Source organism: Ailuropoda melanoleuca, chromosome 4 (genome assembly GCF_002007445.2).
Source record: "Ailuropoda melanoleuca isolate Jingjing chromosome 4, ASM200744v2, whole genome shotgun sequence".
Taxonomy (NCBI): domain Eukaryota; kingdom Metazoa; phylum Chordata; class Mammalia; order Carnivora; family Ursidae; genus Ailuropoda; species Ailuropoda melanoleuca.
The window spans coordinates 79,559,919-79,578,229 of record NC_048221.1 but is presented as its reverse complement, the minus strand read 5'-3'; the positions used below and the strand labels follow the sequence as shown (position 1 = coordinate 79,578,229).

The window sequence follows — 18,311 nt, the reverse complement described above, 5'->3', positions numbered from 1 at the left end:
TGAGAAACTCATGTTGGCAGATACAGATATCTTTAATAAAAATTGTAAAGGGAATTATTATTTAATGGCTAGTTACTTTCTGGCCAAAATTTTTCAAATCACTGGTTTCCTAGGAAAATTATAAAAGAGGGTCTTCAGTGATGAAATGTTGATCATCTATGAACATATGTTGGCCAAGGACCTTTCTGCTCCCTAGTCCCAAGATTCTATGGGTGACCAAAGCCTCCCCCATTAACTCCTGACTGATGCAACCCCTCCCCTCCTTGGGGTTCTGCTGCCTTCCAAGCTCTCCCCACCAAACTCACCTACCCAACAAGGCTGGGCTCAAATACCATCCCCCTCCTGTAACACTTAACATTCCCCTAACCAGCTGGGATCTCTCCTTTATTACTAGAGAATTTTGGTTTTGCCTCTCTTATAGACTGTTCTGTTTTAGTGTTTTAATTGCTATACATCAAGTAAATTGAAAATAGGGTTAGTTTTCAGTCCTTCACATGGTATGCAACTAATGTTTATCAAATTTAAAGAGTCTTCCAGGTTGACTACATAAAACAATGATGGACCCTCCAACTGCTGCTGAAGCAAAAAGTGCCTGTATTTGAGCAAACATATCCTCAGGTTTTTGCACAAGGATAACAAAATGTTAATGAAGCCCTAAGGTATTGGTAGGACACTTGATACCTTTGAATAATAGAACCTATAATCTTTTTGTCTTGTTTTTTCATTACTTGTTTCTTATTTTGGAAATATATGTTATTGTAAGATAATTTTAAAAATAAAGAATGTAATCAACGCATGCACCTAGCATTAACCGTTTAAAATTTTGGGATCTCTTTCCAATTTATTTCCTACACGAAAATATACGTTACTTCTAAAGTAAAAAGAAAAAAAAACCAAAGCAACAAATTTACCTCACCCAGTAGACTGTAAATAAATCTTGCATATTTCCTAATAACATTAAATAATCATCTAAACCATGACTTGTAATGATTGCACGGTATTTCTTCCAATGGGTATACCATATTTTATTTAACCACCTGGGAGAACTTAGGTGGCTTCAGGTCTTCTTTTGTCTGGTTTTATTTGCTTTTGGTAAGTTATTCAACCATAAACCCATCCTTGGTTCATATTCCTAACGATTTCCTTGAAATAAATTCCAATATATGAAATTACTGGCTGTGCTCTCTTTGGCAGCACACACACTAACACTGGAAAGAAATTACTGGCTCAGAGGATATCAACATTTCTAAAGCTATTGATACATATTACCAAATTTCTGGACTGAAAGACCGGAAATACTCATTTCTGGTACTCATTTACCCCTCCAACACCAAGGCTTGAGAGTGTTCATTCACTAAATTGTTGCCAACACTGGGTACATTTTAATTACAATTTTGATGGATTAAAAATAAAAACATTGTTATTTTAAAATTTCTACTATTTATTAATGAGGTTTCATATATCTATTAGCCAGCCATGTTTCTATTTTTGTCAGGTATACATGTCCTTTGCCCATTGTACAGGTTTGTTGGAGGTCTTGACATTTCAAGGACAAACCCAAATTCTATCTACCATGCTTGTGGCTTACACTTTGCTCATTTGTGGTTTGCCTCTTTTGTTTCTTAGGGGTCGGGGGCAGGGAGACATAATGTTTTAATGTTTATATAATTGAATCTATGTTACTCTTTGATTTCTTACTTTGCTTTTCAGAAAGGCCTTTCACCTACTTGAGAGCAGTTAAGCATTTACTTAGATATTCCTCTAGCTATTTTATAGTTTTTTAAACATGTAACTCTTTGATTCATAAAGGACTTATTCTTGTGTATGGTATGAAGTAATAATATATAACTTTTTTCCCCGGAAAGAGATAACAAACTGTCCTAGAGCCCACTGGTCAGGATACTATTCTAAATTGTTATCCCTTTTAAAGTCTATTTCTCAGCTTTGTTTTTTGTTGTTTTGTTCTTAATTTATCCTTATCCCAGTGTGATACATTTTAATTATTTTGATTTTATAATATGCTTAGTGCAGCTTCCTCTTCATTATCCTTTTTGAAATTCAAGTTCTTGGTTATTCTCATTTTTTTATCCTTCCAGACTTAGAATAATTAAAAAAGGAAATGTCAGATAACAAAACTTCTAGAGATTTTAACTGACCTTGTACTGAATATAATTGAAATGATGTGTAATTTTTAAACACTGTGTCCAGAACCAAGGTTGTCTCTCCATTTACTCAAGCCTTCTTTTATATTCCTCTGTAAAGTTTTGTAATATTTTTTAAGTCTTGCATCCTTCATTATATTTATTCCTGAGCATTTGATCATCTGTCCCTTTCTAACAATGACGTAGGAACAATGGGGAGCATCATTAAAAAACTAGACTCAAAGAATAACAAAAGAACTGGGAAACAGGAGGAGTTGGCTGGGGAAATAATATAGATACCTACTCCGTCTAACAAAAATGCAACATTTTTGTACCAGCAGAGATCCACACGGGCTGGAGTCAAGCAAGTAATCCTTACATTCTTTCAGTTATGAACTTTAACCTCTATTAGCTACAAACCTGTGGACAGAAGATCCTGGGCCAAATCCCAGGGCCCAGTGGAAATTTTTGCTATATCAGAGCAAAGAAAATTAATGATGTTGACTTTGCTACATTTTAACAAAACAGAAAGAAGCAAATAGCTGAAGGTATGTCCTGGGCCACCAGTGGTAATTCAGTCTGTGTAGTCTAGGGGAAGACACAGGCATTTAAAAACCAATGACCCAGGTAGGTTTGTACTATGTATCGCTCTATTTCTATGTCCAACCCAACATGGTACCTTCCTTCTAAAAGAACATATCAACGTGACAAAGTTTTGGTAGACGGTATGTGTAAACATTCATCAAAATGTAAAAACTTAAATCACAGTATTAAAATCAGAACTGTTTTAAAATTTGAAATCCTAGAAGTACTATGAGTATTCAGTTTAGCATTTAATTAACATAAAATTCTCTTATCAGCTGCCTGCTGGACACTCCACTTGATGGTCCTTACACTGCCGTTCTGAAAGAGCCCCATCAGCTGATATCAGCTCGCTTCACGTTCAAAGAAGCAGGTAAAACGGCTCCAAATTTAAGATAAATAAGTGGAGCCATTTCTCAACATCAAATTATACATATAAGCACCTTAAATTCTTTTCATACAAGTTACCGAAAACTTTTTTTAAATAACTACTTTACCTTTATATGTTTTACTCCACAGCTAACCACTCTGTTTGGCTGATATGGATCCCAGGAAATATCAAAAATCTGTTCAAAAAAAATTAAAGATTGCTATGTTGGTCATTTACGTGTTTTTGCCTTCTTTCAGATATCAGTTCAACTGCCAAGACTCCATCCTAACACTCAGGGCACACGTTACCTGCGTAGACTGAACAGTGGGGGATTTGGCTTGGCGATGGGTCAGGAGTTGCCAACACACGTTTTACTGCCTCACATCTACCTACCTTCGGCCTGAATAAAGAGATGATAATTAATCACAATCAATGAGACAAACTGGTGTTATGTTTTTAACTTGGTCCATGCAGGGTAGGTAAACAAATTGCAATGACTTGGAATAATCTTTTGATCAAATTTTCTATACCTCTATACAATGATAATAAAATACTTTTGAGATAACTGTACAATAAAAAGAATTACAAAATTCAAGTAGGAAAATGTTTAATGGTCAACTGCAATTCAATGTGGCCAATACTTTCTCATAATCATAGAATATTCATAAACATAAGGCAGAGGCATTTATTTGGCACCTAACTTAGCCCACCTGAAATAGTCCTTTAGCCTGTCATTTTGATCTGACCCAAAATACTGTTTTATTTTAGGTTTTCCAAGGAACTGAAAACACATCACAAATACTAATATTATTTATCATTCTTTAAGAAAAGTTACCAGTTTGCAGGCAATTTTCCATTTTGGGAACAAGGAAGAGGAGACTGTCAACTTTGAGGGTCAGATCACCCATGGTAATTGCTCAAAGTGCATATTTCACCAGCCCAACTGAAAGACTCGATTTAGTGGGTATGAAATTGGGTCCAGGCAGCTGCTTTCTTAAGCAGACCCCAAGAGATTCTTATGCAGTCAGTCCATGGACCACATTCTGTGAAGCTCTAATAGAAGGAGTAATTGTCAGGACCAGAGTCTAAATCAGAGAAAGAGCTTAGGCTGCTAATTTCTCATCATGTAGGAAGGAGAAATATGGACCAATCATCAGAGAGAAAAGGAGGACCTATAACCTTCGGTTAGGTAGAAAGGAGCAATTATAGACCACAGAAAGAGCACTGAAGAAGGCACTTGGTCCAAATACCAAGTTCCAATGAGGTCCATTTTAGCTATGCAACCTCAGGCTAGTCCTAGCATCTCTAAAATGAATGACATCACCTCAGTTCTGTTATGAGGTCAATTAAGATAATGTATGTCCAATCATTTTGCAGGCTATAAAGCACTCATTACATAAATGAGTGCTAGGCATTAAGTATTTTAGCCACTAAAATAATCTTGAAGATAATCATTGCCCATAAGGAGCCAGTAATAATTCATATTGGCACCAGTAATAAAGAATAAAACTGGGTGGATACAAATTATGGGGTCTGGGAGAACAGTGTTCTAAAAGAATAGTATTTCATTAAAACATTCTAGGCTCTTAAAATTAGAGAGTTCGCACTACAGTAGCATTACACTTTTCACAATCTAAGTAGAAGGTATAAAATACGTAACAAAACAGTAAGAAATTCACATATTGATCTAGTTTAATCCAATTTACTCTATAAGATACGATGGGATTATCACATAAGCAGAAACAGTAATATCCAAAATGTGAGCATCACAAATATTTTCAACCTATTCATTGAGTACTAAGTTAATACCAATTAATCACCAATAAGTTAATAACCTGGGAGTAGAGCTCAAGCATCACTATACTGTAAAATCTCCCTAGGAAATTCTTACACACAGCCAGGGGTAGGAACCATTGGGACCAGAAGGGTGCCAGGCCTCTTCCAACACTGAAGTTTCACTGCTGGTCATCCCTGGACTTCCCGAGAACTTAATCCTGAGTACAATTTGCCCAAATGTGCAGCAACAATTAGGGGGTCATCTTAAAACCATGATTCTCCATCGGTGAATGAAAAAGGAAATTAGAGTTCATACTAAGGAAGAGAAATTGAATTTAATATCTAATTTGGGCCTCATTCTGCATGGACACTTACACTGAGGAAAAATACAAAACTAGCGATCAATGTAAGACAGTCACACAAATTCACTTTTTTGATATTAGAAAATCAAGATGATAAAGTGGTCAAATTATTTTAATTATGTAAGACAATGGAGAAATAGATTTCTGACCTGCTTCATACCCTATCTTGCCTGCTACGACTATGTGGAATTATTTCTGATCACGCCAACTTCAATATGATGAGAAGCAGGCCACAGTTTAGATTCAAGTTTCTCAAAATAACAAGGAATCCCGAAGTTGTCATTATATTCATTAGAAGTTAAAATGTAGGGGCGCCTGGGTGGCATGGCGGTTAAGTGTCTGCCTTCGGCTCAGGGCGTGATCCTGGCGTTATGGGATCGAGCCCCATATCAAGCCTCCTCTGCTATGAGCCTGCTTCTTCCTCTCCCACTCCCCCTGCTTGTGTTCCCTCTCTCGCTGGCTGTCTCTCTGTCTCTGTCGCAAAAATAAATAAAATCTTTAAAAAAAAAAAAAAAATGTATAACACTCTGGGCTCCTGGGTGGCTCAGTCAGTTAAGCGTCTGCCTTCAGCTCCCTGCCCAGCGGGGAATCTGCTTCTCCTTCTGTCCCTTCATCCTGCTTGTGGGCTCACTCACTCTCTCTCTCTCTCCCTCCCTCTCTTTTTTTTTTTTTTTAAAGATTTTATTTATTTATTCAAAAGAGGTACAGACAGCCAGCAAGAGAGGGAACACAAGCAGGGGGAGTGGGAGAGGAAGAAGCAGGCTCATAGCAGAAGAGCCTGATGTGGGGCTCGATCCCATAACGCCAGGATCATGCCCTGAGCCGAAGGCAGACGCTTAACCGCTGTGCCACCCAGGCGCCCCTCTCTTTTTCTCTCTGATTGAAATAATAAATCTTTAAAATAAAATAAAATGTAGACTTGAAACACATTTTGTGAATATTTTCTAACTACTTCCATTTCTAAACGAATACATCTAAACTTTACACACAATTTCAAATTCAATTCTACTTTGATTTTATGAAGACACTAACTGCCAATATAAAAAAATTTGGTTTGTCTATGAAAAGTTGTAACAATTTAAAGAAAGCACCCAATCACCAGAAGAGATCATGCTGACATAGTTATTAATCATGAATTAATTTTGTTTGAAGTCAGTTTTTAGGTTGAATAGGTAGGAAAAATCTTTACATGGAACATTTACTTTTAAAAATAGGACAACTCTGGGAAGCTACTTCACAATTCCCTTACACTTACGAACACCGCATGGTTCGATCCAACAAGCTCTTCTTACCCGGTCGGAGTGGCCAGTGGCGGAAGCCAGAAGTTTTCCCTTCCTCCAGTCCCAAATGCAGACTGTATTTTTGGCATCCAATCCCACAGAAGCCAAACGCTAAGAAAAAGAACAATGATTTAATAGCTGAAACTGATGGGCACATTTCTTATTATCCATCACTTCTTTCAACAAATGGTCACTGATGACCTACTCTGGGCCAGGCATTGAACATGCACAAAAAAAATGATTTCTCCAAATCCATCTTAAGTCTACAACTAAAGATATCACAGATGACTTTCACTGGCACATACTGAAATTTTAAAAACCTAAAATTTTAGCTACTGATTTGTCACAAAGCCTCTGATTTAACTAGTTGATATCAGAGGAACACAACTTGAAGGCAAGGTTTAAATTTTTTATTTTTGTTCAAATTTTTAATTTTTTTCAAATTTTTTAATTTTTAAATTTAAAATATTAATGTGAGAGTAAAGACAGTGTAGGATTCTATAGTCTCAAAGTCTTGTCAAACTGTTGAAATTAAAGGGTTTGACAAACCCATAATGAGCATTACATTCATTCTTAATGTTCACACACATTTCAGGTAACACGTTGGTAAAAGTAATCTGGTACTTCATCTCCCAGTCTAAATTCTTTGGGTTTATATCAGAATTTGTTCTTGAGGGAAAAGAAAATTTAACACATTTACATATACACAAAATCAAAAGTATCAAAACATGTATTAGAAACACCAATAGCAGAGGGAGTGTCTAGCAGGATGTCCTGCCTGTGGAAACAGCACTGTGTAATGGAAGAGGTCTGGACTGGGTCTAAGTTCATTTGGCTTCTCTTTTGACTTGTGAGGAGCCACCTAAGACCTTGCAAAATTAATTAACCTCATTAAATTATGTTTTCTCATTTGTAAAATGCAAAATATTTGTTAGGTCTACCTTGTAGGTTTATCATATAGACTGGTGAAAGAATTTAAGTCAAAAGGTTTTAAAAATACAGTATCATCCAAGTAATAAGATATCTGAGCTTTTGTATTTCACTCAGTATGTTTGAGTGTGTATGTGTGTGTGCACATATGTGGAATGATAGTCACATGTAGCTAACTGCAAATGTGTTGTTATGCGGGGATTATTCAGTTTTCTTCAGTAAAGATGGCTTCCATCAGTCATGTTTAGTATAAAAAGTACATAGTTGGAACTTTAAAAATGTGCCCTTAAGAAAGGTGGTCTTTGTGGGGGTTTTTCTTTGCTGTAAGTTCTAACAGAGCATCCCAGCAATGGAAATTATAATACGTGGTTGCATTTTTGTCCATATAAGAAAAACTGGAAGTGTATAAATTCCATTTAGCTTATTCTTTTTCTTTTCTTTTGTAATAAACATGGGCACTAAAGTAAAACCCACATTTCTTGATTGAAAAAAAGCCAAAGTAATCTATTTTGTTCATTTGTAGTGACAGTCCCCATGGCTACCTAAAAAGCATTTCTATTGCCTTTTGTTATTTGAGAGGCGATGGGCTATTTGTCATTTTCTAAATATCACTCAATTCCAGTGAACTCTGTCCGGGGAATAAGGCAGACCTGAAGCAATAGGCATCAACAAACCAGGAAATCCATCAGAACAAGCAAATAGGTTATCTTTCTCAGCTGACAGTGGAATACCATGCAGTCCACCCCTGCCCTCACCCTTCCAAATGGAACCTAAAAGAGAACAGCTAAGATTTTAACACAAATTAACAGACAACTCAATGTTACAGCTGGATTTCCTTCTGTTGCATTACATTTTTCTTGTGACGCTTCAGAACAAATTCTGATAACGTTTGCTAGAAAACCAAAATCAGAGAATGTGCATATAATTACACATCTAAGCATACGTTTACACTTGTACTTATGTATGCATTCTGACATTCATTGAATTTAGTCAGGAAGTCAATAACTGCAAATCTGAACAAAGGGGACTACCCAGCTATTTCTCTTTAGACATGGAATCACAGTGGAATGGACACATTACCCTAACCTGGATGAGATTACATAGTAAAATCAAAAACTATGTATGCCAGGGGTCTACATGTGTAGTGAACCTAGTTCTAGAAAGAAAAAAGAAAGAGTTAATGATCACTACCCTCTCAAAACATCAGGAAACACTAAGTAAATGTAAATTGTTTAAAAAGTGCCACAAACAAGCTCAAATCCTATAATCCACTCAACCTGACCCAAACGCTCAGGCCTCTGAGCGCCTATGGTCAACCTCTATGAATAATAATTTCACAGGTCTTTCCACAGCATACCCCTACAGAATTAACTTTGAAATTTGCCAAAAATTGGACTGAAAAAATTAACTGGCAGAAATACGAGGAAGGGTGGCCCAGGATCACAAGAGAAGTCTGGAAAAAAGGCACAGCCTTAGTGAGGAAGTGAAGGCAGTAGAACCCTCCCTGTGTGTGTGGACTGCCTTTTCTGTAACAAATTTTGAAAACTGACATGTAATTGACATCTGTAACCTTAACAAATATTTTCTGCCAAAGGTTGCTGAAAGTCAAAGGCAAGAAAGTAAGTTTGTTGGCGATTCCAGGAAGACTTCAGGAAATGTGTCCTTTGAGGACTTTTGAAGTGTCTTGGAAGAGTGAATCACTTTAACGGGCAAAGAGGGTGAGTAGGGCACTTGAGTTTGGAGAAACACAGTATGAGGGAGGGGCTGGAGGAGCAAAAGTGCAAGGTCTGGTAGAGGGAGCTCACGGACGTGTCCAATTTGACTATAAGGAAAGTGAAGACAAGGCTAGAAAAGTTGGGTAGCCTAGAATATCCAGCCACAAGCTGTGGACTTCATTCACCGAGTTCTCCAAGCTTTTGGTGTTTTTAAAATAATGCTCTCACTACCCTACGATCCAGCAACTGCAGTACTGGGTATTTACCACAAAGATACAAATGTAGTGATCCGAGGGGGGACCAGTACCCCAATGATTACAGCAGCAATGTCCACAATAGCCCAACTATGGAAAGAACCCAGATGTCCATCAACAGATGAATGGATAAAGAAGATGTGGTGTATATATATACAATGGAATACTACTCAGCCATCAAAAGAATGGAATCTTGCCATTTGCAATGACGTGGATGGAACTAGAGGGTATTATATTAAGTGAAATAAGTCAATCAAAGAAAGAATTATCATATGATCTCACTGATATGCAGAATTTAAGAAACAAGGCAGAGGATCATAGAAGAAGAGAGAAAAAAAATGGAACAAGACGAAACCAGAGAGGGAGACAAACCATAGAGACTCTTAATCTTAGGAAACAAACAGGATTGCTGGAGGGGGGGGCGGGATGAGGGAATGGGGTGAATGGGTGATGGACATTGGGGAGGATATGTGTTGTGGTGAGTGCTGGGTGTTGTAAGACTGAAGAATCACAGACCTGTACCCCTGAAACAAATAATACTATATGTTAATTTTTAAAAAAATAATAAAATCTGTAATTTAAAAAATAATAATAAAATAATGTTCTCACAATTTTCTCAGTTGGTAAAATGTATTGGCAAGCAACTAACGGTGTGCAGACCAGTTAGAGGTTATTTAATGTGTCAGGCAGGACATGGATTTGGAACTTAAAGGACCGTGGCAGAGAATGGGAAGGTGAGAAAGCACATGAGAGTGACTATAAAGACAGTCACAAACGCGCAGGACTCAGCGGCTGCTTAAATTGCAGGGAGTAGGCAGGGAGAAGTAGGAGTTAGAAGAGACCTCAAGGTAAAGAGTCAAAGAGAATCTTCTCTGTGAATTATTAGGAGGTGGTACTATCCTCTAAAAGCAAAGGGAACCAAGAAGATCCTCAGGGTTTGAAGTCTATGAAAAAGGTTTGGTCCAGCTCTGATTCCAAATTTAGGAAGCTAAAATGGAAGACAGAGTGGAATTGTTGAGTCACAATGGATCCTATCAACCTGAGTCCATGACTCCCTTCTGGAGGCTTTTCAACTGATGGGGAGACTGAGGGAAACAAAACTGGGGCCCACCCAGAGCTGGGTGTCAGCGAGACAGCTGGAAAAGGATTGGACAGGAGAGGATTCTAGGAGGCAGACAAGGGGAGGCAGCAAGGGTTAGTAGACCTTCTGAGCCTATAAGCAATGTGCACTGTAATTCTAGGTGACCTGCGAGAAGTCATTAAAGGAAACAGAAACGGAAAAAAATACACACCTGTCCATCTGAGTCGAAAGCCAGGCAGGCGACTCCATGTGTATGGACATCTTTAAGAATAGACACAGTCTGGACATTATAGGAATCCCATATACATATATATGGTTCCTTCCCAACTTGGCCAGTTGCAACGAGAGTTTTATCTGGATGTAAGGCAAGGCTGAAAAAGAAAAAAAGAAAAAAAGAAAAAGGCTCTTTTCATATACTCCTGAACAAAGTTAAGAAAAACATCGATTTTCTTTTATCCACATTTGTTTCTCATTTCCGTCATCTAACAAGAGAAGCTCGAGAGAAAGAGTCTGAACTGTCCTCAAAGTGATAAATTACCTGATTGGTCTAATGGAAATGTTGAACGGCAAAAAGAGGCTTAGCACAGTTTAACAATAATTTCATCTGATCTTACCCATTTGGTCACCTTGAAAATCAGACACTATTGTGCTTATAATTTTATGATTAGAAAACCTGTATTGTTCTATAATTGCTTTATGTCAGGATATTTACTAACTTTGAAAAATATTACTCAGCTGTTTCAAGTTAGCTTTTGACTTTAATTTGGAAAAAAAAAAGGCTGTTGCTAGGAGAAAGTGTGCTTCTCAGAATTAATTAAACCTGCTAGCACAAGCTCTGGAAGCCATCCTCATTAGGATTTCAAAGCACGGAGGGGCCTCAGAGTCAAGTGCTGTTTCTGTGTCTGTTGCCATAGATTATGTATTTTAAATGAAAATTTCTATTTTACATAAATCACTGTAACACCAAGAGAACCACAAATTACCATGCTTGTGGTTTGTGTAACATTTTCCCTCTGTAGTGCAATCAAAATAAAACTTTGTCAAATACCAACTAGAATTTCACGGAGTCTGGAGCAGCCAAGAGGAAGAAATGTCATCATTGTTATTCCTAGATGAGCAATTACTCTAATGTTTTTAAATTATTGTTTAAAGAAGTTGTGCTTTTTTTTTTTTAAGATTTTATTTATTTATTCAACAGAGATAGACACAGCCAGTGAGAGAGGGGACACAAGCAGGGGGAGTGGGAGAGGAAGAAGCAGGCTCATAGCAGAGGAGCCTGATGTGGGGCTCGATCCCACCACGCCGGGATCACGCCCTGAGCCGAAGGCAGACGCCCAACCGCTGTGCCACCCAGGTGCCCTGAAGTTGTGCCTTTCTAAAAATGGTGTTGAGAATTTTTTAAAAGGCACATTACCTATATGAAAAACTAGCAGATGACTCTTTACAATAAAAGAATTTTTTCCTTTTTGATTTCAACATCTATTTACACAAGTAACAATTTTTTTTCCTTTTCAACTTTCAGCATTATTTTAATACAAATATATGCTCTATAAGCAGACCTGGATTTGCACGCTGCTGCCCCTTACTACCTCTGGTTCTTTGGGCATGTTCATCTCTTTGCCTCAGGTTCCTCATCTATATAATGGGATTACAACATAAAAGGAGACAATATACAGAAGACAGAGCATTCAGCACAGCACCGGGCTCAGAGTAAGCACTCAAAGCCAAGTTTCATTATCATCATTTGTGTAACTGGCATTTATATACAACCAACATATGCATATCTCTGTGGATACAGTGCCTCTTTCAAACACAGATTACTTCCTGCCTCTCTCGGGTCTCCATGTGTGCTTCCCCCAAGTTCTGCAGCAACCAAGCTCCCCAGGCCGTCCCCATGAGCTCATCCTCGTCCCACTGAGCTCCCTTCCTGCGGTCTTTTGCATGCAACCCCTGAGCACTATCCCCTTTCCTCACTGAGGTCCTCCCGCCCCCAGGCCCTGGTTCTGGAGTGCAGCTTGTCTTCCGGGTTGTTCCCAATGCCCCCACTGCCCAGGTCATCATTCACAGTACTGCTCCCCACACTGGAAGTCTGGTCCACCTGCACTCTCCTGCCCAGGCTGGTGCTTCGTCACGTTTTTGTTTTCTTCTTTTTAAACAAAGAGGGTGCAGGTGGAGCCCGCATAGTGGCTTTGTAGCTAGAGGGGAGGAAGGTGTGAGTGTGGGGCCAGATGCAGGGGCAGGGAGCAGATGGGCTGGGAGGGACTGAGCATCAGGGGCGGCTCAGAAGACTGACAATCAGGCCCCAGGTGCTGCTGCCACACCTCTTGCCCAAAAGAAGCGTGATCCAAGGGGATCTCGGGGAGTTCTGCGGGGCCGGTGGAGGAGTACACGGATGAGGAACACCTGGGTGCCCAGTGGTGCCGGAGGCCTCTCACGGGGGACTCCTCTGTAAGAAGTTTGGCTCCTATCACCTGTCAAGCAAACCCCAATCCTCCGTGATGCCTCGTGCCCCTTCCCTCTGCAGGCAGAGTCACAGTGTGGGGCACTTCGTCCCAGGGGCCAGGCCAGGTGTGGGGATGGGCTCTGGCCCAAAGGCTATACAAGGGCGGTACCGCCTGAGGCCACCACCCGGGAGTAAAATGCACACACCCCCAGCCAAAGGCTATGACCTTCTAGGAGGAAGGACTCAGACACAGGCCATTTTCTGCTGCGGCCCTTGGGGCCCAACCGATACCTGTGAAGGTCCAAGGCCTCAGCAACTGTCATTGCACATCTTCAGGGTCAGCTGTTCCTCCTGGCAGCAGCGAGCTGTCTAGCATTGTCCCAGGAGATCCCTGCTGCCGGTTCCTTGAGCCTCTCTCCTGAAGAACAGCCTCAGAGCTTTGCTCTCCTTCTCTGACACAGCCCAACTGACAGCACCCTGAGATGGGTCAGCTGGCCTCTTCACCCCAGGCCCCTCCATCAGCAAATGTTCTCCTGTGAACAGCGTCCGGGATGCCCATGGGCCTGGCCGGCGCCTGGGCGGGGTGGGGGCAGTGCGGGCTTTCCCAGAAAGGCAAACACGGAACAGGTGCGCTTCTGATGTGTGTGGGAGTGAGTGCAGGTCCAGATGCTGGGGTAGGGATGGGATGAGCTGGGAGGCACTGCGTGTCAGAGGCAGCTCAGAGTGCGGCTCCGGCCCCAGGCACTGCCTCAGCCACCACTCTCCACAGAGGAAGCCCTGACCCACGGGATCTCAGGAGTTTTAATGGCCGGAGGAGGAGTCCTGGGATAAGAAACACCTGGATGCCCTGCATCTGCGTCACCATTTAACAAGTGTTTGCTGTAAATATATCCTAGGGAATCTTTATAAGGAGTACCAGAAAAAGCTAACACATTTAAAAGGTGCAAAGGGCATCCATGTACAAAGACAATACTCAAATTCAGTCTTGCAGAGAGTAGCAGAAAAGGAAATGGGTAAGGTAGGCCAGGGCAGCCCTGTAAGCCCTTTTAAGCAGGCCAGGAAGGTAGGGGACCAGTACCCATTCTTAGAGGACATGGCATGAACAGTTGCATAATTTAGTTAAGGTAACTCCAGCAGCAGGGAAGGACAGATGGGTGAGAAGTGTTAGGAGAAGAGGCAAGGAGGCCAATAAGGGAACAGGTGACAGATAGTGAGGTAAGGAGGGGTAGAGCGGATGGGAAAAAGGATGAGTCAAGAGGTACTCAAGGGAAAGAGTGAAAAAGTTTTCGGATGCTGAAGGCTAAGAAAAGCCTGAGCATGTCAAAGTTGCCTGAAGTTATGTGCCTGGGCAACTTTTAAACTCAGAACTTGCAGCATTATAGTTTAAAGCCTGAGGTCTGATCCTGGGAAAAGATGGCTTAACCCAATTTTTAGTGAGGAAACCAAGGAGATCCCTCAGGTTAGCACCACACCTGGAGTCCTAAGGGCTATGAAGAAGAGGATCTGACTGGACAGTATGATCCATGAGGGCAGGGGCTGTTTCCATCACTCTACACACCGTTCCTGGAACATCACATGCAGAGTGAGCAATAAAGTGCTTGCCGAAGAGGGAGCAAATGATGCCAATGATCATGGCTGCCATATTGCCTCTCCACACTGATGTAGGCAGTAGGTTCTAAACAGGAACTGTAAAATAAAGAATGAGTGTTTTCCCCCTAGATGGTCAGAGACACTGTCAAGAGACCTAAACAAAACTTTGCTGGGTCACAGCTTCTGTTTAAAATGTTTGGATAGGGGCATCTGGATGGCTCAGTCGGTTAAGGGTCTGACTTTGGCTCAGGTCATGATCCCAGGGTCCTAAGATACAGCCCCACATTGGGCTCCCTGCTCACTGGGGAGTCTGATTCTCCCTCTCCTTCTGCCCCTCACCCCGACTCTCTTTCTCTCAAATAAATAAATAAAATCTTTTTTAAGAAGGTTTGAGATTATTTGGTAGACTCCTGGGGTCCTGAAGTACCCGGAATTTTTATTTTTTATTTTTTTAAAGATTTTATTTATTTATTCAACAGAGATAGAGACAGCCAGTGAGAGAGGGAACGCAAGCAGGGGGCGTGGGAGAGGAAGAAGCAGGCTCCCAGCGGAGGAGCCTGATGTGGGGCTCGATCCCATAATGCTGGGATCACGCCCTGAGCCAAAGGCAGACGCTCAACCGCTGTGCCACCCAAGCGCCCCGTACCCGGAATCTTTAAAAATTCACTCTTCCAGGCAGTTGTTCTTAATATAATTCTAGGCTTCCCAACCTTTCTCACTTCCTTGAATGGGGGTGAGGGTGATGAAATAGAAAGCTATCAAGAAATAGTGAAAGAGGCCTTCAAAATAATTTACTGGTCTAAATTACTCAATTAGTGGTGTGACCCAAAAACATCCCATTATGGATTTCAATTATTTTTACTCTCGTTATTGTTCTTTTCCTTCATATCAAGGCCCATATATTTATCACATTCATTAAAAAGTTCACATTGGAAATTTTTATTTTTTAGTTTTTTGTCAGACATCCTTTCATGCTGTTCTTTACATCGTCTATTCCCAGTGCATGATACCCAGTGATCCAGGTTCCTCCTTTGCCATTTGAACACATTATCAGTTATCTTTTCTCCTTTTGTAAGCCGAGACTCTCTGACCTCACCTCTCTGGCTTGCATGCAGCTTGATTGCTCAAAATGACTCATAATGTTCCTATTTATCCGTGTCCATGTCAAGAATAGAGAGAACAGAGAACAACCTTTATTCATTTTGCCATTTGTTACCTTCCCATCAGCTCCTCAGAAACGTCACTCCTTCCACTGGATGACGGTATCTGTGTATCTTTAAGAGCACAGCCAAGTGGCACTTTACCTTTATTGTAAATTTGTCATACCATTTCAATATACTCTTTAAACTTCATCAGAGACTGGGGGAAACCAACAAACTTTAATCTCTGAATCTGCAAGGCGGAACATGTAAGGTGTCGGACGGGATGGTTGCAGAAGCACGTCTCTAAGAAGCACGTCGGAAGCTACCATCAAGGTATCTAGTCCCTTCTTCCCACACTTCTGCATTGAGGAGCTCAAGATTTCCAGAAAAGTCATGCTGAGCAGGATCTGCTTTTTTCTAATCCCAAAACATCTTTGGAATTTTAGTTGAAAAGCACTCAAATGACAGATGTTTATATATGTATGTATTTTCCTCACATAAAACCAACTCCACTCCCCGCTGCACACTGCAAACTGTTCTTCGCTCCTTCCAGAAGTGCCCTGAGCCTAAAAAGTGACCCTACAGTAATGCCTTTAGAAGAGCCAACAGATTAAAGGAAGTTAGGTCCCCTTATCCGATTAAGGGTCTGTCATGGAAAGAATCATACCTCCTGAATTCCTTCTGGTAAGGTTTCATCTATGAAACGGCCAACTATTCTGTACTTTCCAGGGAGAAAATTGCAGAAGTGGAAAGCACCATTACACAACATATCTGTTCTACTCTGAGTCTCCCATTGTCTTCTTCACCATATCACAGTGCTTTACGTCTTTCTGAGACTGAAAGTATTGACACTACTTACTCAGGTGTTAAGTCTATCTGCCATTTGAGAGTCCATAAATCAAATCTCTTCTATGTTCTTCTAAGAACACTTGCCGTTTGCAAATCTTGCAAATCGTTATAGTTATAAAAGCAATGCTGCAATATTAAAACTTAAAAAATTGACTCCCTTTCCCTGAAGGTCTCGATACAATTGAGGTCTCAGTCCACACCTATATGAAAAGGTTTGGTGTCATTCTATTTTTCCTTTGGTACTCAGTTTATTGCATTGATAGTATTATACACACAGCAACAAGAAAGGGATCAAGCTTTTAGAGAACTGTTTTTCTCTGTGTATATAAAAATCTGGTTCCCTTGGGAAATCCCATCTTCTGTTACCATAGCAATAGAAAGCACTGCAGAGAAGGACTTTCATCACCCTATCTGGGAGAAGGAATTGATTTGTTTCTCCAGCATGCCGGGAGGGCAAAAGCATGTCTTTCTGATGTCAAATGAAATCAAGATGATTTCCAAATATGTTGTATGAGGAGATGAGAATTAATAGGGTCGTGGAAAGAGGGAGCTTTGCTTATAAAGGTTAAACAGAAAACACTAATCAACACTAATCATTCTTGATTCCTGAAGGCAAAAAATTGTATTTGAGTACTTGTTCCAAGTGCAGCATTTAAAAAATGCTCATGATTCTGACTTTACTTTTTTTTAAGATTTTATTTTTAAGTAATCTCTACACCCAACGTGGGGCTTGAACCCACGACCCCAAGATCAAGAGTTGCACGCTGTACTGACTAAGCCAGCCAAGAGGCCCTGATTTTTTTTTTTTTTTTTTTTTTAAGATTAATGTATTTATTTGAGGGGGTAGGGGCAAAGGAGAGAGAGAATCCTCCAGCAGACTCCCTGCCAAGTGCAGTGCCTGACACGGGACCCTGAGATCATGACCTGAGAAATCAAGAGTCCAACACCCAATCGACTGAGCCACCCAGGCACTCCCTCCCCCAGTTTTACTTTTTAAAGCCTCATTTCATTTTTGCCCAGGCTACTTCAGTGATTCTCTCAGTAATAAATTAATGTTATTATATCTTTTTAAAAGTACTCTCACTAGGAAAGCATGAAAACTTTCTCCCTGCCTACCCTGAAGATAACACTAAGAGAAATTTCCCAATGTTGGGGGCCTAAGTGCCAGCCTCAGAGGATGTGCACCAGAGGAAGAAAAGGCAAAGGAAGGCTTTATTTGAACATGGCAGCCTGGAGGTAATGTGGCCACAGATGGAGGTGGCTGGGCTCTAGTCTTTGTCCCCCAAGATGCCCTTAGCATTAGAATGCCATCACTGGTGCTGTGATCTCATCTGATACCACAGAGAGGGAGGGCCCTGCCTTCCAGGTGGGCCTGGGCAGGATGAATGGAAGTGATGGCAATGTGGACAGACTACCAGTGGTCCACTGCCATGTCCTGACTGGTGTGAGCCTGAGGGTATCTGTATGGTTGAGCATGGAGGTCCCTCAAATTGGACTTCTCAACAACCTCGATGAGTGGTACATTTAATGGGAATTAATGTGATTTAGAAAAATGAAGAAATGCAATATATCTTGCATGCTTAGTACCACCATACTTGTATCATTATGGAAATATATTCCAGTAATACTTTAATACCACAACAAAGAGTGGTTAAGAACGTAGTGGTTTTGCTGCCTGGGATCAAAGCGGGCAATGGCATGCTGAAGCCAGTTCAGACTGACCAGAAAGAGCTGTTAAATTATAGCAATTTTGGGAATCAATTGTTAAACACAACCACTGTCAAATATTAAATTAT

At 40.5% G+C, this 18,311-nt stretch overlaps 1 protein-coding gene across 5 annotated transcripts in view; it reads right to left on the bottom strand.

Annotated features, from left to right (window-relative positions):
• EML6 (EMAP like 6) overlaps window positions 1–18,311 on the bottom strand; it is a 278,507-nt gene that overhangs the window by 162,867 nt on the left and 97,329 nt on the right. For all 5 annotated transcript variants that reach the window (XM_034659141.1, XM_019792847.2, XM_034659142.1 and 2 more), the window contains 3 exons: window positions 10,703–10,862; window positions 6,524–6,622; window positions 3,221–3,289 (listed from right to left, as the gene is read on the bottom strand). In XM_034659141.1, the coding sequence (XP_034515032.1) occupies window positions 3,221–3,289; window positions 6,524–6,622; window positions 10,703–10,862 (328 nt within the window). The remainder of the gene's footprint in view (window positions 1–3,220; window positions 3,290–6,523; window positions 6,623–10,702; window positions 10,863–18,311) is intronic.